General features: G+C 39.6%; 1 protein-coding gene across 2 annotated transcripts in view; it reads left to right on the top strand.

Annotated features, from left to right (window-relative positions):
* npepps (aminopeptidase puromycin sensitive) overlaps nucleotides 1-23717 on the top strand; it is a 215690-nt gene that overhangs the window by 169124 nt on the left and 22849 nt on the right. For both annotated transcript variants that reach the window (XR_009442855.1, XM_048560329.2), the window contains exons 17-18: nucleotides 6113-6332; nucleotides 10856-10998. Coding sequence is in view for 1 of the 2 variants with exons in the window: in XM_048560329.2 (XP_048416286.2) it covers nucleotides 6113-6332; nucleotides 10856-10998 (363 nt within the window). In the remaining variant the exon portion in view is untranslated. The remainder of the gene's footprint in view (nucleotides 1-6112; nucleotides 6333-10855; nucleotides 10999-23717) is intronic.

The following is a 23717-nucleotide window of genomic DNA, read 5'->3' as shown; positions in this document are numbered from 1 at the left end:
TTTCTGGAGACCAGTATCATGGAATATGGAGATAGTGTAGGAAATGGCATTGAGGACATGATCAGCCATGATCTAGAATGGTGCAGCCGGCTTGATGGTCTGTCTGACCCCTTTTTCCTGTGTGCAAGATGTATTTTGTTTGCAAATCATATTTAAAATATTTGTAATATTTTTAGTCTTAAAACACTTGGTGTAACTTTTTGAACTACTTGAAATATGGGGATTGGGTGGGAAGAGTAGACTGAAGTGATTCAACTATAATCTTAAACATCAGAACAGGCTCAAAGTGTAAACTGGTCTACACTGTTTCTTAAATTCATACAATTTAAAATAAAAGACATGGACCAACAATCATTCAATACTTACATGCTTAAACCCTGATATAAATGTTGTTTGATAATGGATCACAATAACTGTATCACTAAACTTGATGCTGAGAATCTAAAAGAAAATGATTCTGTGTTGAGAAAGTTATACGTATTTTATTTTTCCTTTCGGATATCCAAATTAAGCATTTATTCACTGAGTACTATTTCAAGGTCCAGCTCGTAAGGCAATTTCTACTGAAGAAACTTTGGGATTCCAACTCCACTTTACCAAATTTGTGGGAAGATATAGGACTTATGATTATAAACATAAATACAGATTATGCAGCCCCCCATCACATTTGATTGTCTTTTCATTTTGCTTTCATTGCCCTGCCTGAGTATTTTGAGATGTTAATCGGACTTGTGGGAAGTAGCATTCCTGTCACCTGTCCTGAACTTATTCTTTTTAGCCAGACTTCTACATATTTCTTCTTATCATGCAGATATAGTCCAACAGGTATTGGAGATAAGTTTTCTTTCCACTTAATTCATGTCTGTTCAGTGTTGAAGCATGCAAGTTGTGCAAACAAATTTTTATAACAGACACTGTAATTGCCTTTATGGCATTTCTCTTTAACAGTTCAAAAGCTTTAACGTTTCTTGTTCTTTTACCACTGCTGAATGAATTATTCAAGATCCACCCCAAACAAAGCATTATGCAATATCACTGTGATGACCTCAGATTTAATCTGACAGTCTAATTGATAATTCTGTTTGATTTGCTAACAACTATTCCACAAGCACCAAACAGCTGTCAAATCTTTTAACATTTCTCCACCCCTGTAATTAAGTTGATCCAACTGACAGCACAGTGGCCAAATATGCATCTCATGTAGGAATGATGGGAAGATGAATTAGAACACAATATATTCACCCTTGCGATCTGGGAATGAAGTTATCTTGGACCAATAACATTAAAGTTTCTCTTCCATTGACTATAATGATCCCACACAGTTGTGTGTAATGTCGTGACACGCTAGTGGAAAGAGATATTTTTCTGATGTAGCTCTGCTACCCTTCCCCAACCACGCCATGCGCCCCCCACCACCACCACCCTTTTTCTGGTCCAGCTTCATGACATTACCTTGTTTGGGTGTAAAGCTTATCCACGATATCATAACTGATATTACTGGCAATTGCTTTGCTTTGTTTTCTACCCCTAAACAATGACCTTCAGAATCACCCAGGAATATATCCTTGGGCTTCGTCCACCTTCAGTTGCGTCGTGTCATTTGGCAATATCACATGGAATCATTGGGTTAGTTTCCAACTGTTCGGTGATCTCTCACTCTAAGTTGCCACATTCTTTGATCCTGTGTTATCAAACTGCTTATTCAGTATTTTCCTGTTTCCTTGAGCTAATGGGGCGATCGAAATGATTGCTCGAAGCCTCTAACACACATTCCATCTTCATTACAGCAACATTACCCCTGCCTTGCCCACTGTCTGGGAGTGGAACTATGGTGACATTTGACCCTAAACTAAGTTTAGTTGATCATCCTCTCCCAATAAAGTGTCTGCTTACATCTACATTTCTAACACCTACCTTATTCATTCTTCACACTCTAACTGCTGCTGAAGCCCTCGGAGGCAGCTGTCATTTTCACTGCACCCCTAGACTGACTCAGTTTTGTTTCTGTAAACTTTGAGCCATTTAAAACTTTGCTTTACCAGGTTCTGATTATCCATTAATGCTATCCAAGCTGATCTGTGTTGCTTCGAACTTAAAATTTTGATTTACTAAATTTGAATCCCTTCACCAGATTTGCTTCCTTTCACTGAACGTCTTTCTTTCATACAAACATCCTTCACCCGCTCTGCACTATTCATACACTCCTTCAGAACAACCTCCCCGGAGCCATTTTCTCCAATACTCGGCTTTGGCTTCAGTCTCACTTCCTGGATTTTGGAATTTTTCTCTCCAAATCCTTGTACCTCCCTTTTAAATCTATGATTTATGTCCTCTCTGCTTCATGTTGATTTTTGCTACCATGAGGGGTCGAAGCATTTTGCATTCGGGACTTAACATACTGTCCTCTATCTAATTGTAAGATGGCATGACCAGGGTTCAGTTAGCTATCTTGTATTATCAAAAGGCTTATTCAGTATTAAATGAGTTGCAGTTTCCTTCAGCTGAGCATTGGGAAAATCACTTTCACACATGCACCTGTCTAGTCGTCCACTCAGTGGGTTGTGAACACGTGAGAAAAGCAAAATCGCATATGAATCATTAAAAACTGTTTCACTTTACAAAAGCAAGTGGAAGTATAGATTAAAAGTTGTCATTTAAGTCACAATAACAAAACAAAGTTGCTGGAAAAACTCAACGGGTCTGGCAGCATCTTGAAGAAAAAAATCAGAGTTAACGTTTTTGGGTCCTGTGACCCATCCTCAGAACAGAGTTTCTGCCCCTCTTCCTCGGAACAGAGTTCTGAGGAAGGGTCTCTGGATGCGGAACATTAACTCTACAGACTTGATGGGCTGAATGGCCTGCGTCCATTCTGTAGGGACTCTGTGATTTCATAATTAATTTGCTAACTTAGTCTAGAGAAATAGCCAAAAAATCTCAATGTCAGCCCCTTCTTAAAACCTACTTCAGCCTTGCTTTGGGCCATTCTCATCACAACTTTTTTGATTTGTGATCGCTGTCTCCCCTCCCTTTCAGTGAAGCGTAGAATCCTTTTGAGACATTTTCAAACTTAAAAAGTTTATTCATATAAAAGTTTAACTTGAGATATAATTTTGAAACTGACTGAAAGCCATCAGATTATGCACAACATTCAGATACATGGTTCCTTGAAAGTGGCATCACAAGTAGACAAGGTGGTAGAGGTGTCTAGTATGCTTGTCTTCAATGATCAGAGCGTTGAGTATAGGAGTTGGGACTTTGTGTTGCAGCTGTATATGACGTTGGTCAGGCCACTTTTGAAGGCCTGTGTACAGTTCTGGTCGCCCTGCTATAGAAAGGATATTGTTGACTTGGAAAGGGTATTTAAAAGATTTACAAGAATATTACAAAAGACTGGGGGGTTTGAGTTATAAGGAGAGGCTGGATAGGCTGGAACTTTTTAAACTGGAGCCTAGGAGATTGAGGGATGGTCTTGTCAAGGTTTATAAAATAATGAGGGGTATAAATAAGGTGAATGGCAGAAGACCTTTTCCTTGGGTAGAGGAGTTCAAAAACTAGATGGCATCATTTTAAGATGAGAGGGGGAAGATTTAAAAAGGACTCTGAGGCGCACCTTTCTCATAGAGGGTGGTTTATGTGTAGAGTGAACCGGTATTGGTGGAATTGGTAGATGCCAGTACAGGTAGAACGTTTAAAAGACATTTGGACAGGTACTTGAATAGAAAGTTTGAGGGATATGGGCCAAATGCAGTCAAATGGCACTTAAGTTAATTTGGGAAATCTGGTCAGTATATACGAATTGGAATGAAGGGTCTGTTTCTGTGCTGCATGACTGAGTAGAAGAGTCCCTACTGAGTATTAAAGTATTTTAAATGTTTAGGTCAGCACCCACTGCTGTAAAGAATATATCCCCTTTGTCAGCCTTTCCTTGCTACCTGCGGATACGGTGAATCTGTATATTTGGCATTTGTGTTGATTGTGTGGAACAACCTTCTAGTTTAAAATCCAGAAGGATGTTGTTATTCGAAGACTTTGGCATACTTGAATCATATGATTATTTCACTTATTTAAAAGATGTTTTAAATTGCTGTCTTGTGACAAGCGTACTGATGAGTTGTTTGTGAGACAATCGGGAAGTTAACCAAGTAGCCACTCTGGCTTGTTTCCAAATGAATGTTGCAGTGTTCAAAATCTGAAAGTGAAGCAAATTTGTGTAAATGGGTACCAATGGGTAGACTACAGTGCAAAGACATGAGATAACATGTTCATGGTCGTCCTGGTGACAAAGCACTTTGACTTGCTGCTCTGCAAGAGACAGTCCTTGCAATTTTACCACCCACGGAGTTTGAGCTGTTTTTAAGGAGGCATAAGCTTAGGGAAGAGGATAAAATTTATACTCCCAGAAAAAAGCAACAATATTTCAGGAAAAAAATCTTCCTATCATTTGTATTTGAAACAACAATATTGTTGAAATTTTGTCTGTAAGAATTTGACATATAAAGTTTAAAGTTACTGAATGATCTTCAGTGGTGAAGTGTTTTGGGATATCCTTAGGGTATAAAATGTACAGTATGAATATTCTGTTGCAACACAGTGAGAAGGAATGTAAGATTAAAGTGCTGGGCAAACTGAGTAGGTCTCGAACATCTGTGGAGAGAGAAGCAGAGATGATGTCTCGAATCCAAAAAGGTTTTATGTTGTGGGACTCATGACTTGAATTTACTTCAAATCCATATTGTGAACACTACAACATCCATTTGGAGAAGTGCTAGCAGAAGGAAAGAAGGAAGTTAATTTACTTGAAGTTTGTCTTTCAGAATCAAGTGGGGGATATTTGGTATATAGTCTGGCAGTAAGGCATGCACAAATGATGGACAAATACAGGTCTTTATCAAACCTGTGCTTGTAAGAGAGTGGTGTACATATGATCTTGCAACTTGGCACACTGGGTCTGATCTATATACATGAATGAGTTCAGAGTGAGTTAAAATCCTACTGATTGTGTTGAAAATATTTTCAATGGCATCTTTCCTCGCATTGTAAAAGAAATTTCCAAAAGCGATAGTTGGTGCAGCTGTAATGTGCGGAACTCTGACAAGTTCAAACTTATCCATTAGAAAGCAGATAAGCGCCATCAAGGCACACTTGATTGGCATGAAATGCATTTAAGTTTTCTAACAGCTTTGGTAAAACTAGAAGTCAAGTAGTGGAATGGCAGTTTTAAACCTATATTTACTTAATTGACTTTTATGAGACAGCTAGTTTCACTAATTAGCCTGCCTCAGTCAGGATGTACATTCAAAAGAAGAGTGGATTCACTAGTGCAGGAAAATGGTGACTTGGCTGGATGTGCAGATTTTGGAATGATAATTTTTCAACAGAAAATGACTCCAATTCTGAGTCTTTTCAATGTTTTCTTGAAGCACTTTTGAGTAACCCAAATGTGCATTGGATTAAATAAATTTAGTTTGCCAATTTGACATTTTCCAAAATAGAAAATAAGTCTGAGATTTGTCGTTACTCTGAAGTATCATTACAACTTCGATATATTAACCCAAATGGATAATCCAGTATTATATTAGAATGTCAGTAATGCTAACTTTAGCTCAAAACTGAACTGGTTTTTGATGTTAAAGGTGTTGTATAATTGCAAGTTGTTATACTGTTATTCACTACATGGATGCAAATTCTCATTAACAAAACGAATTTGAGATTCACTAAAGTTCCATTATTCGTTTATCCTCGACTTACTAAACCCCAACTGACAATATAAGCATCAGAGCTTTTCATTAGTTAGTTAGAGCCAGGGAATCTGCTGGCATTGGTCATTTTGGAAATAGCTAATTATACTATGGTTGGATTTTAATTATTACCGAAGTGATTATATTCTAATGGTACTTCATTTGGCTGTGAAGCCCTTTCAGATGTCCTGCTGTTGTGAAAAATGCTATGTGTGTACATGTTCCTTCTTCAGTTGAGTTCCTAGAAATTTGATTATTCAACCTGAAGCATTTTGCAACAATATTCAGTGTTAGAATTAATTGGCTGTAGCCAGCTGACCAAATTTTTGGCTTTAACAAATGATTGACTGAGTTATCTTTTCTGTATTTTTCAGGCTCGAGCTGGCATTATTGGCACAGTGGAAGTTTTAAAAGTCATGGAGGCTTTTCTGAATGAGCCAAATTACACAGTGTGGAGTGATTTAAGCTGCAATCTGGGGACACTTTCTACCTTAATGTCCCACACGGATTTTCATGAAGAAATGCAAGAGTTTATTGTTGACCTGTTCTTGAACATTGGCCAGAAGCTTGGCTGGGACCCAAAACACAATGAGGGTATGACTTTAAATCCTAATGATTTCAATGTGACCTCTACTTAAAGCAACCATCTTAATCAATGGTTGTTGTTCTTCCTATTTCAATTGAATCCACATTACAAAGAATGTGGAATACTTCTTCAGATTACAACCTGGAGTCACATTCATGCAAGAGAGCCATGCAATACCAAGTTGTTTCCTTCCTTTCTTTTATTCGGGTCATTGGAGAAACAGTGGGAGAAGTTGAACCTTCATGTCTGCTTTCAATATTCTTTCCTAATGGATCAAACTTGATTATTGGGAAAGTCTGAGAGACCCATTAGAGAAGGCTTGTCTGTGCGTGATCTGCACATATGAAGAATTAGAAAAATAAATGTATGACTATTCATCACAGACCATAGGATAGTAGCATAAGAGTTTTTTAAACTTGACTAGTCGAGTGAAAAAACTGATACTGTAGTACACCAACCAAAGATGAGGATCAAAGCTTTTTCTAATGCGACTACAGGTGATGATGCCAATAACTTGAAGGGGGGTGTGGTCTGCTTCAGCTGGGTGAACAAATGTAGGTGTAAGGAGAAAAATGTGTGGAAAACATGATTTTTCTGCAAAAATGTGCAACATTGTGTTGGACCAGCAGGGAGATTATCACCAGTGTCAAAAAAATTGACGTAATCACACCCGACAATAAGTTAGTTTAGAAGAAACCATTGAGACAGTGAAGATGTTTAATTTGGAACCTAAAGATGGCCTGACTTGATGTAATAATGGCGTGCTGTTAAATATTCACATGGAGAAGGCTGCTGCCTACATTACTGATGATGAAGTATATGGAGGTAAGCATGCTTATGGGTTTAAGATGGGCCTCAAGCACTGGGGAATTATTGATTGATCAGATAGAGTAGAATCATAAAATGGTAACAGCACAGGAGGAGAGTATTCAGCATTCGGATGTGTTAGCTTTGTTTAAGAATAAACTCCTTGTTCCACCTTTTCCAGGAGAGTGGAGATCTTGGGGTTATTTTATGATGGTTTCGATATGCTAACATGTTCTCTAGTCTTCACCTTCTTAGCAGAGATGTTAATGGCTTGAATGAAGGAATAAAGTTGTATATCTAACTTTGAAAATGTCATTTAGAAATATGTTGTGTGGGTGTCAGGCAGTAGTTACAAAATTGCAGATATACTAAGGTAGAGTGTGCAAATCTTTGAACAGTAGAATTTTATGGGAAGTGAGAGTCTCCACTTTAGAACAAAAAATGATAGATCAGAATATTTTCATACTGGCAAGGCATTAGGAACAATAAAGGAGCCAGGGTTTAAATAGTCATAAATTCAAATCTTTAATAGTACACTATACATAGAGAAAGGTTTAATTAAAAAGATTAATGGAATGTTCCCTTTTTAATCAAAGGGGTTTGGGGGTCAAAGGTAAAGAAATGATGCTTCTGTTGTACAGACTGTTAGTTGGATCCCATTTGAACTATTGGATTCCATTTTGGACACTGCAGAGAAAAGTTTTAAGTGCAATGCAGGTTCCCCAAAACAGAAACAGCTTAAAAAACAGATTGGGTAAACTTGGCTTGTATTCTCTCAAATTTAAAAGTTTGAGAGGTTTTCAATATCAAGATGTTTCAAATGATTGAAGGATTGGGGTTATTATAAGATTCCTTTTGTGGGGGAAATTCAAAATAAAACAATCTTTAAATCAGAGCTAGGTTATTTAGAATCAAAATCAGGGAACACATTTCCCCACACATGCTAGTGAATCTAGAGCAGGAACAGGCAAGAGAATCTGGAACTCACTTCCACAAAAAGCTTTACTTTGCGTTAAGCCATTTCAGGATTCAAATTAGTAGAAGTTTGTTAAACGGGAATAATGGATTATGGGAACAAATGGAGATGAGCTGTTAATTAGCCACAATGTAATTTAATCTACATGAAGCAGGCCTGGTAAAAGGGTGGCATCGGGTGATGATAAGAGTTTTACATTGGATAGGATGAGGAGCAAGACAGTCACGTAGAGCAGACTAAGGAACAGTGTTGCTTGAAATGGAGCCAGGGAAAGGCCACGTGGAGTGGAAATTAGACATCAGATGACTTCATAGTGGATTGGAATGATGACAGCTAAAGGAGTACAGATTAGCAAAAGCCTGGAGGTGTTTGCAAAGGGAGCAAGATTTTGGGAAGACCTAACTATGGACAGAGTTTAACATAGGAGGCATGGAACTGCTGTAGGTCAGGAGTGATTGGAGTTATAAATCAGTGGGACATGAAAATGCCAACATCTCATCTTAGGTGAGGTGGAAACAGTAGAAAGTTGGAGTTGGAAAGTGGTTTTGCAGCTGTGGGAGAAGATTGAAAATGGCTTACAGTGATGAAGAAGAGAAATGAATGTCTTGGCTATGAAAAGGATTTCAAGCTAATTCACAATTAAACACAACTGACCGTTTAATCAAAAAGAAACAGAGTATGTGGATGCTGAAAATCAGAAACAAAAGAAAATTGCAGAAAAAAACTCAGGCCTAGCTACATCTGTGGAGAGAAAGCAGACTTAATGTTTTGCATCTGTTGACCCTTCCACAGAGCATTCTGACCGCCATTTCGTTCTGCCAAAAACTTCATGCCCAAAGTACCAAAGCTTTCAATCAACAGCTAAGTAAAATGGGTTATAAAATAGCTTTAATTTGTTTAACACTTTTTAATATAGACAAAGGTCTGTAGTGATTCGTAAAGGCACAAGGATAAAATAAACTCCAAACCAAATAATTTCTGAAGAAGGATCCAGACCGAAATTTCAGGTTTCCTGTGCCTCTGATGCTGTTTGACATGCTGTGCTCATCCAGCTCTACACCTTGTTATTCCAAGCCAAATAAGATGTGTTAGGAGAACGTACTAGACATTTGGACAAAGACCTGTACTTTGAGGAAAGCTGAAAAGGATGCAGTGGACTTTCAGAATGGCATTTAGCAGACTCCGGTTGAGGCACCTGAAGGCACATCCGCCGTTGGTCAGTAAGTTCACAAAAGAAATCAGGTCTAAAGAAAATTAATCAAAAGTACAAGTCAAAGCAAAATTCATGAGGTACTGGTGATGAGATGTGGCATGTCCATCTTATTCTACTGTATCCTTCATAGTTAGGGCAAGTGATGTAGTGTCGTGAGACATCCCATAGCAAACTTCTCTCAATTTCTACATTTAACACATAATGAACAAATTGTTGCCAAATATTGCAGTCTTTCACAAAAGGCTTTTGACTATAAAGTACTGAATTATTTGCTGTTGAATCCAATTGTTTGTCTTTGTAATAACATGTTTGTTGAAACATGCAGTGGACTTTGATATAAAGAGACTTTTGCAGAGAAATTAGAGAATATTAGCAACACACTGTAAGCAAGGCACTGTTGAGAAACTCTATAATTCACAACCCTGGAACTAACAATATGACTCCTTATGGTGAACAAATCTGAAGAGAGTTTCTGGGAATGATCAAGTTCAAGTCTGTAGTGATTTTGTGCTTGATTTGTCTACCAGTATTTAATTGATAAAAATTGCAGCATATATTGTAATGACTTTTGGATGTCTGTAATATGATGCTCTGCCAAGGAAAGCTATTTGCCCAGACTTTCTGGTAGACTGATAGTTTCATTCTAGTTTAGGTTGGAGTTGCACATGGTGGACCCTGTAGAATCTCCATCATAGCAGACTCCAAAAGGAATTGCCCATGAAATTGAAGATTTCACTGGACAGCTTTCCTCTGTCCAAAAGTCTCCCATTTAAATTGGGGAAATCTAGAGAATTGTGATGAAATTAGGTAAAATAGCTACTCAAGAAAAGTTTATTATATTAAATAAGTAGTGTAATTCTTGAGCAATTATTCAACTAACCTCCTACTTGGCGCTCTCACTCCCAACTATACCTCCCCCAGTGCATTTACAACCTCCAGTCCCAACCCCTCTATTCAGAAGATGCAATTGCCATTACTCAAACATTCAGCCCACCATTTCACTGTGCTTTGTGAACATGACTTGTAAGAAATGTTATGTAGTGGCTTATGGTAACTGATATAGTATGCTCCTGGAATGATGATCCAGAGGTTGTGGTTTCACATTCCATTATAGCAATTGTGAATTTTGAAAATAGACATTGTGATTTGAGGGCTGTATTAGAAAAATTATTGTTGTATTCCTGTGCTTCAGTGAAAAGCCAGGAGCTATACTACACCTGTCAGTCTGGCCAGACATAGCCAAACTATTTAAGATTGGAGTAAACTCTTTAATGACCCAAGGTCGATTGACCTGTTAATGACAGCCCAAGTAAGACTTAAAAATTGACTTTTTTCCTTCCTCTTCTCACCTTCTGTCTGCATTCTCTGGGAATTTTTCTGATATGCATGTAGTATTTTTTAGTGCGTAATGTCTATATTTGCATGTTGTATGCCTGACATCTCAGTAGATATTAGGATAGCTAGGGTAACTATGGTTAGGTTCTTTTTTTTTTAAAAACCCGTTAATGGACTCCTGTTTTAAATTTCTGTCTCAGGTCACCTAGACGCACTCCTGAGAGGCTTAGTCCTTGGAAAGTTGGGAAAAGCTGGGCACCAGCCAACCATAGAGGAAGCAAGGCGTAGGTTTAAGGATCATGTTGAAGGAAGACAAGTCTTGTCTGCCGATCTACGAAGTCCTGTAAGTTTGTGTTCTTTTAATACTTCAAATTGCTTTTATACAGTTTTTGTTCTGCCACATCTAGGAGGGGGGAAGAATGTGTTAAACTTGAAAAGATTTTTCCCAGGACTACTGTTGGTAGCAATTTCTTGAGTTTTGGTTTGGGAAATAAGTTTTAAAAGTAGTATGTTTCACTCAGCAAAATCATGTGCCTCCTTAATTTAATATATTATTGTGATGATATTTGGCTGAATGCTCAGCAATTGCTGAAGGAGAGCCATTTCCAAACAGTCTTTGAGTTGGAATTGTTCCTTTATTCTGGTTGCTGTTTAGGGGCTTTTGTTAGCTTCCTTTTCTCAAAACTTTGAGTATTTTATCTGCGGCTATCATGAAACAGTCTGTTAGCCTTATTTGAGATTTCCAAAGTATGCTGGTTTGACCAAACTACTGAAATAGATGAAAATTTGGCAACTGTAGGAAAAAAAAAATTCAGACCTGGCTACCATTGAAGTTCTGAAATGATTTTCAGTTACATCAAAGAACAGGTTATTGCCTTACAGCCTCTATAAATATACATATATTACTGGTTATTTAAGTTGGGAGCAAGAGAGGAACCAGTTAACTACGGACTGATCTGCAGACGTTCAGGGAAGCAGCTCACCATAAAGCATAGGAACAGAAGCAGGTCATTTAGTTTTCAGGTCTGTTGCAAAATTCAATTAGATCGTGACTGATCTGTTAATCCACTTTCCTGCCTTTTCCCTACAATTCCTCGGTTTTTTTTACTGTGTCTTTTTTAAAAAATTCTTCACAGAACATGAGCATTGCTGGCTGGACCAGCATTTTGTGGCCATCCCTGATTTTCTGCAGGGCAGTTAAGAGTTGACCACATTTGCTGTGGATCAAATGTAGACCAGACCAATAAGGACAGCAGTTTCGTTCCCTAATGGATATTAGTGAACCAGGTGTTTTTTATTTCCCCTGACAACCAACAATGTTTTCTCAGTCGTCATCAGATCCTTGTTTGCAAATTTTTTTTGAACTTTATTAAAAATTATTTAATTCAAATTGCACCATCTGGCTTAGTGGGATTTGATTAGAAATCTGTCAATCACACTAAAAAAACCAGCCTCTATACCATTCCACAGTAAGGGATTTCAGATTCACCATGAAAGGTGAAATTCCTCTTCATCTCTGGCCTAATTGGTGACTCCTGACTGAGATTCTGGTTCTGGACTTTCCCACAAGCAGAAACAATCTCAGCATCTACTCTAATAAAAACCAAAGAACTGTGGATGCTGTAAATCAGGAACAAAAGCAAAGTTGCTGGAAAAGCTCAGCAGGTCTGGCAGCATCTGTGAAGTAAAAAATCAGAATTAACGTTTTGGGTCTGGTCCTGAGGAAGCGTCACCAGATCCAAAGCGTTAACTTTTTCTCACAGATGCAGCCAGACCTGCTGAGCTTTTCCAGCAACTTTGCTTTTGTTCAGCATCTACCCTATCGTCTGGAATCTTAATCCTACTTTGGCTAACCAGCTAATGAGTAATCACACATCTACCCTAACCTCTATCTGCCACCTGCCAGATTTTCACCTACTTGGTTCACTTTGCCAAATCCCTCTGTAGATTTGTGTTTATCATCCTTGCCATTTGTTTTTCCACCTATTTTTGTCACCTGCAAAGTTGGCAATACTGCATTCATGTACCTCATCCAGGTCATGAACGTATATTAGAATTAATTGTGCCCCAGCACTGATCCTTGTGGCAATCCAAGAGCTTCGGTTTGACATCCTGAAATTTCCCCCCTTCGCCTAATTTTCTGTCTTGTTAGTTATCCAGTCCTCTGCACATGCTAATAAATTACTTGAACGCCGTAGACTATTAGGGAGCCTTGTGCAGAACGTAATCACGTTTTGGAAATCCAAATCTAATCCATCTATTGATTCCCCTTTGTCTATCCTGCTTATTACCACCTCAAAGAATTCTAATAGATTTGGAAAATCGTGCTTGATGATCATAAAATCTTGCTTACTTTGCATGATTATATTATGAATTTCTAAATGCTCTGCTACTGCGTCCTTTATAATAGACTCTAGCATTTCCCAATGACAGATGTTAAACTGTCTATTGTTGCCTGTTTTAGTCTCTCTCCCTTTTTGAGGAAGGGTGTTACATTAACAGTTTTCCAATCCATCAAGACTTGTTGAGAATCTGATGATGCCTAGAAGATTTATTATCAGTGCCTTCAGTATTTCTGTAATTAGTTCCTTTAATATCTTAGAAAACAACCAATCAAAGCCTCATTACTTTAGTCCCTCGTATTACTACTTTAGTTATAATTTTATTTATTTATTGTATTTATCACCTCTATTCCTTCTGACCCTTGATTATTTGGTATTTTTGGAATGGTATTAGTGTCTTCTACCCTGAAGACTGATGCAAGGTATTTATTTGTGTTAGAAATAATGGGAGGTGCAGATGCTGGAGAATATGAGATAACAAAGTGTGGAACTGGATGAACACAGCAGGCCAAGCAGCATCTTAGTAGCACAAAAGCTGACGTTTCGGGCCTAAACCCTTCATCAGAAAAGAGGGATGGGGCGACGGTTCTAAAATAAATACAGAGAAAAGGGGAGGCGGATTGAAGGTGGATAGAGGGGAAGATACGTGGAGAGGAGAGACAAGTTAAAGGGGTGGGAATGTAGCCTGTAGAGGTGAGTATAGATGGGGAGGTAGGGAGGGGATAGGTCAGTCTGGGGAGGATGGACAGGTCAAGGGGGCGGGATGAGGACCTCTCCTATCTCTTTAGGCTGTGTGCACAAATTCCCTTTACAATCCTTGATTGGCTCTACCCTTTGTCTGGCCATTCTCCTCTACTGCACATATACGTAAAAAGCCTTGGGGTTTTCCTTGATCCTATCTGCCAATGTTTTCTCATGCCCCTTTATAGCTTTCCTGAGCTCTTTCTTCAGCTCCTTCCTGGTTAACTTGTATCCCTCTAGAGCCTTTTCCGTTCCTGTTTTCCAAAACTTCACATAAGCCTCTTTCTTCCTCTTAACCAATCATTCGACTTCTCTCGAGAACCATGGCTCCCTCATTCGACCGCATCTTCTCTGCCTTCTAGGGACAAAGGTATTGAGCACATGCAGTATGCATTCCTTAAACAATTTCCACATTTCTGTGGTACTCTTCCCTGACGGCATCTGTTCCCAATTCATGTTACCCAGTTCTTGCCTAACTGAATTGTAATTACCCTTCCCCCAGTTGTAAACCTTACCCTGCTGTATGTAACTATCCTTATCCATGACCATCGTGAAAGAAACAGAGCTATGATCGCTACCGCCAAAATGCTCTCCTCCCAACAGGTCTGACACTTGGCCCGGTTCACTGCCAAGCACCAAATCCAAAGTGGCCCGTCCATGTGTTGATCTATCTACACACTGTGTGTCAGGAATCCTTTCTGAACGCACTGGACAAAATCTGCTCCATCTGAACTATTACATCTAAAATGTTTCCAATCAGTATTTGGAAAGTTGAAGTCACCCATGACTACAACCCTGTGACTACTGCACCTTTCCAGTATCTGCCTCCCAATCCGCTCCTCCACTTCTCTGCAACTATTAGGGGGTCTGTAAAAACCCCCAACAAAGTGTCTGCTCCTTCCTTGTTCCTGACCTCAATCCAAACTGACTCTGTAGACATATCATTCTTGAACTGTCTTTCAGTAGCTGTTGTACTTGTCCTGACTAGCAATGCCACTCCCCCACCTTCATTTTTTTCCATACCCTCCCTATTTCTTTTAAAGCTTCTAAAATCTGTAATGGCCACAACATCGTAGTTCCAAGTACCAATCCATGCTCTAAGTTCATCTGCTTTATTTCTGATAATTCTAGCATTGAAGTATACACACCTCAAACCATCTCAGTGTCTGCAATTACACTCCATCGAGGCATTTCTTTAAAAACGACCTCACTCCCTGTTATGTCTGTTGGAAGGCCGAACACTTCATCCTCTGAATTATAAATCCAGTTCCCCAACCCCTGCCAAACTAGTTTAAACCATCCCATACAGCTCTAACAAACCTCCCTCCCAGGATATTTGTACCTTTCCGGCTCAGGTGCAACCCATCCTTACTGTACAGGTCCCATCTTCCCCAAAATGTTCTCCAATTATCCACATATTGGAAGCCCTCCCTCATACACCAGCCCTGTAGCCACGTGTTTAGCTGCACACTCCCTATTTCTTACCTTGTTATCACGTGGCACTGGTAGTGATCCAGAGATAACTACCCTGTTTGTCCTGGACTTCAGTTTCCAAATAACTCTCTGTACTCGTTTTTCACATTCTCGGTCCTTTTTCTACCTATGTCATTGGTACCGAAGTGTGCCATGACTGCTGGTTGCTCATCCTCCCACTTAAGGATTTTGAAGACTCGACCGGAGACATCATGGACTCTGGCATCCCGGTGGCAACGTATTATCCTTTCATCTTGTTTGCATCCACAGAACCGCCTGTCTGTGCCTCTTACTATTGAATGCCCAACTACAATTGCTCTCCTTCCTCCCCATCACTTCCCTTCTTTGTCACAGGGTCAGGCTCAGTGCCACTGACCTGTCTGCTATGGCCTTCCCCTGGTAGGCTGTCTCCCGCCAACAGTATCCAAAACAGTATACTTATTATTGAGGGGAACAGCCACTGGGGATCCCAGCACTGTCTGCCTATTCCCTTTTACCTTCCGGACAGTCACCCAGCTACTTTTTTTCCTGTACCTTGGGTCTGATTACCTCCCTCTAACTCTTCTCTGTCACCCCTCACCCTCCCGAATGATCTGGAGTTCGTCCAGCTCCAGTTCCTGAACACGGTTTTTGAGGAGCTGGAGTTGGGTGCACTTCTCGCAGGTGAAGCCAGAGGGTACACCAGCAGTGACCCTTACCTCCGACATCCTGCAAGAGGAACTTGCAACTGCCCTCACTTCCATTCCCTCTGCTCTAAATTTCCAGAAGAAGAATTAATAAAAACAAAAATCCTTACCTTACTGAACCTCCACACAGTCTTTTTTTGGTTAGAGGAGGAGGACAGGTGGGAGACACTACACATGTCGTGTTTTGGGTTTAGCCAATGCCCGAATTTATCTGTTTCTTCCTGGCTTGCGTTCCCTCCACCCATTCACCACTGTTATTTTCCAAATGCTCGCTGAGTTGGTGCGCATTGGTGAAAGATCGGTCATGTCTGACTAATCTGGGTTTTTTTTGAATAGCTTATTACTTTCTGTTTGTTCATGGGCTGTGACAAGCAAGCATTTAGTGCCAATCCCTAATTGCTGATGAGAAGGTAATTTTGGTCATATTCTTGGATCATTGAATCATTGTGATGGTGGAATGTGTATGAATGTTGTCTATGAAGACTTCCAACGGGCATCTGATACAGTTGACTACAAATTAGGAACATAAATTTAGCATGTACAGGATTGAAGAGAACCTTGAGGCGTGAATCAATAATTATTTAGGACGCAAGAAAAAGATCAATTGTTTTTTTTTCAGCAGACACCAGGACCCCAGTGTTAGGTTCATAACGGGGATGTAGGGGCCCATATGGGGATTTCATGCCCACCAATGTCTTTGGCATGCCTGTTGCCACCTTCTGAGAGATGGTGTCCTGTTGCTCAACTCTTTGCTCGTAACCTATTAAAAGTGCTGAGTTCCCAAAGATGTTCTGAGTGACAGCCATATCAGGCTGAGAGCCCTCTAGGAAGTTGGGCAGTGCACCTGAACACCACCTCATTGCATTGGAGTCGTCATATGCAAATACAAGAGCTGGTGAGACAATCACAATGGAAATGAGTGATGCAGAACTAATTATGGTGACACTGGGTCTTTTAGCTTTCTGACCCCATCTTTTACTGGAGTCTTCTCCAGTCTTCTGCTGGAGTTTTTGTTGGGGCTGGGAGGTTAGCAGGGCTGGTACTTTGATTGACCTGACTTTTCCACTTGGCAGGAGAGCTTTGCTGGAGAGGTGATGTAGATATACTGTTGTATGTGTCTCGCTGAAAGCTAAATTAGGTAGATAAATGAGTTAACTAGCAAATCACCGCATTGCAGTTAGATCTCTCAAACTTGTAGTTTCAAATTCATTTAGGCATGAAGATGTGCTCCCGTTTGTCATTGTGTTGACCCAGGTGTTTAGGTTAATACTGCAAAATTTTAGTTACCTTTACTCTGTCTTCATAGTATTTCTTCTAACCATCTTTGTAATATCCAAATAACAAATCATTGGGAATCATATGATCAGGCAAGCAGAGCAACATGTCCAAACACATACCTGACTCCTGCATAATATCATTTTAAAACAGAAAAGGACTAAACTTCAAATGCTTGTGTTCAGCTTATTCTTGTGGTGTCTGAGACAAGCATTATCATTTCTACATAACAGATGGTTTAATTTCAGTTTCTCAGTTTTTAATTTGAAAGGTCAGGTGCTCCAAATCCAGGAGGCCCAGATAACACTTCTGGGATACAAAAGTAACATATTCTGTTTAAGTCAGGGACATTTGTGAAGTCCCAGTGGAGGAAGCAGTTTTAAAATCTGACAAGTAACCACTCGGTCTTGCCAATTTGATATACCTTAACAAGAACAAATAAACTATTGTTTGCAAAGAATTAGTATAGTTCTTAGAATTGTGATATTTTTACTATTTTGTCTACTTGCAGTTACATTATATTACGACTGTTTCTTATATGTGTTCATTTTTATTAACAGATCAATTCACTTGATATTTTAAACTTAAAACAAGATCTCATGTGATGCTCTATTGCTTTCAAGGACTGGAGTGAGATCTTATGAAGGCCTAAGTCCAGTAGCTAAAAGCATTTTCCAGACAGGGTTTGCTCTACGTATCCCAGGTGCATTACCGAAAGCTTACCTAGATCTCGCGGCAAGGGAAGACACTCTCAAAGGTATGAGAAGTTGGGTCTCGCCCATGAGAGTGATCCAAGCTGCAGTAGAGAGTTTTATTTAAATAAAAGAAAGTCCCAAAGATGTACCTGCTTAATTAAGGTTGTTAGACAGCTAACACCTAAAACAAAGTCTGCTCTGGTGTTACGCTGCACCTTCTGAAGAGCAGGAGGATCCTGTGGAGGTGTGGAATAGAATCGTTTGATTCAATAATCTAAAATAGGGTCCTCATTACCTTTTGCGCAAACTTCAATATTTTACCTTATATACCAAGGTGTGCAATCACTGAAGGACACAGGGAGATGGTGTTTTTCTTGGGCAAATCCAAAATAGAAAACAAAATCGGAAATGGAATGGATTTAAATCGCTAACACTCTGACTTCAAAAAGTTCATCTTCAATCACCTCCATTAGTCCTTCTTCTGTTCAGCATCTGTTTTTTGCCTCTAAAACAATATGACATTTATTGTGTTTATGTGCTGTATAAATGCAATTTACATTGTCTAGCTGTTGTTCAAACTGCACTGCAGTGAAAACTGTCTGTCTTAGCAGTAGAAGTATTCATAATCTTGGGGGTCATTTACAGCAGAAGAGATTAATGGAAGAGTTAATGGCGTTCAAAATCATGAACGGTTTTGATTGAATAATAGGAAAATTCTTCCACAAACAGGAGGGGAATCATTAAGAAGCAGCACAGATTTCAGATTAAAGGCTAATAGAGGCCATAAGACAGGACTGGAAGTAAGGCCATTTGGCCTATCAAGTCCACTCCGCCATTTAAATCATGGCTGATGGGCATTTCAACTCCACTTCCCTGCACTCTCTCTGTAGCTTTTGATTCTTTGTGAGATCAGGAATTTGTCGATCTCTGCCTTGAAGGCATCTAATGTCCCGGCCTCCAATGCACTCCGTGGCAATGAATTCCACAGGCCCACCACTCTCTGGCTGAAGAAATGTCTCCTCATTTCCATTTTAAATTTACCCCCTCGAATTCTAAGGCTGTGCCCACAGGTCCTAGTCTCCCCGCCTGACAGAAACAACTTGCCAGCGTCCACCCTTTCTAAGCCATACGTTATCTTGTAAGTTTCTATTAGATCTCCCCTCAACCTTCCAAACTCTAAAATACAATCCCAGGATCCTCAGCCGTTCATTGTACATTAGGCCTACCATTCCCAGGGATCATCCATGTGAATCTCTGCTGGACACGCTCCAGTGCCACTGTGTCCTGTGGGGCCCAAAATTGGACACAGTATTTTAAATGAGGCCTAACTAGAGCTTTATAATGTCTCAGAAGTACATCGCTGCTTTTACGTTCCAATCCTCTTGAGAGAAATGACAACATTACATTCGCTTTCTTAATCACGGACTCAACCTGCAAGCTAACCTTTAGAGAATCCTGGACTAGCACTCCCAGATCCCTTTGTACTCCAGCTTTATGAATTTTCTCACCCTTTTGAAAATAGTCCATGCCTGTATTCTTTTTTCCAAAGTGCAAGTCCTTGCATTTGCTCACATTGAATTTCATCAGCCATTTCGTTGACCACTCTCTTAAACTGTCAATCTTTTTGCAGCCTCCCCACCTCCTCAGTACTGTCTGCCTAACTTTGTATCATCGGCAAACTTTGCCAGAATCCCCCCAGTCCCTTCATCCAGATCATTAATATATAAAGTGAACAGGTGCGGCCCGAACACTGAACCCTGCAGGACACCACTCGTCACCGGTTCCCATTCTGAAAAAGAACCTTTTAATTCCAACTCTCTGCCTTCTGTCAGACAGCCAATCCTTAATCCATACCAATAGCTCACCTCGAACACCATGGGCCCTCACCTTACTCAGCAGCCTCCCGTGAGGCACCATATCAGTGGCCTTTTGAAAGTCTAGATAGATTACATCCACTGGGTTTCCCTGATCTAACATACTTGTTACCTCTTCAAAGTATTCTAACAGGTTTGTCAGGCACGACCTCCCCTTACTAAATCCATGGCGACTTGTTATAATCTGACCCTGCACTTCCAAGAATTTAAAAATCTCATCCTTAACGATGGATTCTAGAATTTTACCAATAACCAAGGTTAGGCTAATCGGCCTGTAATTTTCCATGTTATGTCTTGATCCTTTCTTAAACAAGGGCGTTTCAACAGTGATTTTCCAATCATCTGGGACTTTCCCTATCTCCAGTGTCTTTTGCAAGATCACAACTAACACCTCCGCTATTTCCTCAGCCACCTCCCTTAGAACTCTAGGCTATAGCCTATCAGGGCCAGAAGATTTATCAATTTTTAGACCTTTCAGCTTTTCTAGCACTTTCTCTTTTTTGTAATGCCTACCATACTCAAATCTGCCCCCTGACATAACTGAGGCATAACTGAGTTACAGGGAGTCTTTTTTTACAAGTTAGGAAATGGGGTGCAAAATGTGAAACTTTGATGGAAACACATTCAACTGCAGTTTTTCAGCAGGGGAATTGGGTAAATGCCTGAAGGGGAAAGTGTTGCAAATTCTGCAGAGGATTAATTGTCTTGGTCTTTTCAAGGGCTAAGGCGGGCTAACTGATCCTTTTCCACCTGGAAGACTGCACAATCCCCTATTCAATGGGAGCATACTGCTGTTGCTGGTGATCCTGAGAGTTGATGGAAGTTGTGCTTTTCATGTCTTTTCCTACTGTTTGTGAACACTACTTCACTTAATCTCTTGTGTACTACTCTGATGAGCACCAATGGTGTTAAACTTGTGATGTCTACAGTGGAAGCTTATAGAACTAAGCTTTTGCTCATAAGAAACTGTCATATTTAGAATATGTGATATTAAGAGGATCCAGGAAACCGTTCAACTCAAATAATCAGAAAAGCACGCAATAGGTTAATTATCTAGGTTAGTGCCCAGATAGAGCCTAGTTAGGTTTGTCTGCAATACTGCAAAAAATGAATTGGGCCCATTTGTGCTCCAAGGGATTAAAGTTTGCGTCACTTTAGGATGAATACAAGATGAACCAGACAGCAAGCATTCCAGTTTTTATTGGGGAGGTATTTTATTTTACCTTTCCTAATCTACCAGCCATGATGTTATGTATTGCTTTGTTATTTCTTGCCGAGTTGTAGTAAAAAAAAACAGAAGATTTTGAGAAGATCCTGTTCTATTGATTATTGTCAACTGCTATTAATGATTTCTGATCAATGACAAAAAAATTTAAAGAAAGAATGTGCAAAATTAAGCTGAGTTTACTAATGATCTTTTTCCTCCCTCTGCTGTATCTTTCCCAAAAGTTTTGCTGCTGTTCCTTCTAAGCAGCTATTTGTTCAGTGCATTGTATTTGAAAATGATTCATCTTTGAGTAACACCCACATTTTTAGAAAAAGCGGTGACTTGTCCAGTAAGTACTTTATCATTTTCCACAAGACTGTATAGTTGCATTTAATAGTGCAGTTCATATGGGTTTAAGGCGTTTGGTTACCTTGTACAGCAAAAAAGTTTTCTGGTAATGCTTTGTCATCGAGGTAGGCGTTCAGTTGGGAAAAGTGAACCATTTGCTTCTCCTTTGTATGAAGTACAGATTAAATATAAATGCCAAGTAAATATAGATGCAGAGTAAATCTTGCTGAAAACTCCATGACAATGTACTTAAACTAAATCCTAAACATTCTGGTTAGTACACCAGATATCCTTGTGACCCTTTCAATTTCAAACACTTCTGTTCTCTTCTGCTGCTCTATCTCGTGTGCAGATGCAGTGAGGCCCTGCTTTAATAGTCACTGTTGATGGCAAACCCAAGCCCATACTTCTCTCCTTTCCTGTATGTTAACGTTGCCCCACAGATCCCAGGGATATTTGCTTAAACCCCACCCCCCCACCAAGTAGCTATATCACTTTACTCAACAAAAAAAGCTGATGCTATCAATTTTGTAATCTGCACAGACAACCATGCTGACGTTGTGATTAGATTGTGTGAATTTTGTTTGTTCAAGCAAGAGTTGCAAAATATATCACAGCTTTGCCACAGCATGTAGAGGCACTGACGAACAGCAAGATTTATAGAAAAATGGAGTGGTTGATGCCACAGGATGGAAGCCTTCCGTGATGGTTCAGCATTGGATAATGCCAACTGCTACGCCAGTATGTAGTATTGAGGGAGTCCTGCACAGTTGAGGGTGGACAATGGTGAATGAGATATCTATCCTCTCCAGTGAAAGCAAAATATCCCACAGCACAACTTCAAAAAGTTGGAGTGTTCATCCAGGTGTTTTTCTTTGTATTCGCTCATGGGATGTGGGTGTAGCGGGATCGCCAACATTTCTTCGACGTCCTTAGTTGCCCTTGTGAAGGTGGTGTTGTGCTGGCCAATGTTTCAATGCTTAACCAACATAGATGATCTGGTCATTATGATATTTCTGGGATTCTACTGTGCACAAATTAACTATCTTGTTTTCCTGCTCTAAAACAGTGACTACACTTCAACAGAGTTTCTTTGACTGTAAAGCACCTTGGGGTGTCTTATGATTATGAAAGAAACTTGATCACAAATGCAAATTAGAAGCAGCTGTGTACTTATAATCTTGCACAGGAATAGTTAACTGTTCTGGCCATCTGTGCTCTGAAATGTACTGTATCCTGGAGAGAGGTGTCGAGGCACACGTATGACAGATCTCTAGAAATCATTCTGTTGGAATGTAATGTGATGTGTAGGAATGTTCCTGTTGCTTGCTACATTCTTCGTGGAAGTGTAACTCAATAGATACTTCATCCCCCACAACAGCCTTTCAGGACTGGATTTCTAACTTCTGAACTATGGATTTATCGTATTTAATTGAAATTCGTTCTTCTTCTTGCCTTTGTGCAGTAACCTATTCCCATATCATCATCAATAGAACTGCATCTAAATGTTGGAAGGTCACCAAAGTGCTAATTGTAGCACTGCACTGGGGCATTGAGCTATATAGTTCTTTTTATAACCTCCAGAAAATATTGCACATTTCAGGTGTTACTTTGAAATTTTTTTAGTAAAATGTGTGGAAACAATTATGTTTATTACATTCAGCTGGCCTATATATAGCGACATCACAAATTACCTAATGTGAAAGAAAATCACTGACTAATGACAATCCAGTGGACCGGGATGAACATTGAGGAGGACAGATTGAGGGTGCCCAATGTACTTGGGTAGCCTGCAGACATTGGTCAGGGTCGTATGGATGCCATACAGAAATGAATCTAGCACTTAAATGGAATAATGGCACATAAAAATCCTCCAGGTAGGAGGGCTACAAGAAAAAACACTCATGAAGTTGAACATTTTTCCTTATTTCCTTTTCACTGCATCACCATAGTGATTATATTATTTTCTCTTCTCTTTGTCACTCACCATATATAAAATTGGACCGAACAGAGGAGCATTTGGTTAAAACAGACTGTTAGAGCGGATGCTAGTAGGAAAGTAGATAGCAAGTAGCAAGTTCCAAGCCTTTGCTAAACAGATTAAATTCACAGGAAAAGTGAATGCAGCTTAAGGAATTGAGAGCTTCAGTGCGACTTTCAGCTTGAATGGTTACCTTCACTCACCAAGTTATTTAGCTTCACACCAAAATCTAATTATTAGCTTGAGATATTTCATTAAATTATCTTTTTCTAAAAAAAATCACATGAACCCATAACTCTGACCGGATAGGGGTAGGGAACACTGCTGTGGGGCAGAATCTGTTAATTAATATTTTGAACTGTGTTATCTAGTTGATTTGGTCAAAACAGTATATGTACAGAACTAAAGAAAATATTTTTTCGTTGTTTTCCCCCAAAATA

The sequence above is a fragment of the Stegostoma tigrinum genome, chromosome 31 (genome assembly GCF_030684315.1).
Source record: "Stegostoma tigrinum isolate sSteTig4 chromosome 31, sSteTig4.hap1, whole genome shotgun sequence".
Lineage (NCBI taxonomy): Eukaryota > Metazoa > Chordata > Chondrichthyes > Orectolobiformes > Stegostomatidae > Stegostoma > Stegostoma tigrinum.
This window is presented reverse-complemented; position numbering and strand designations above follow the sequence as displayed.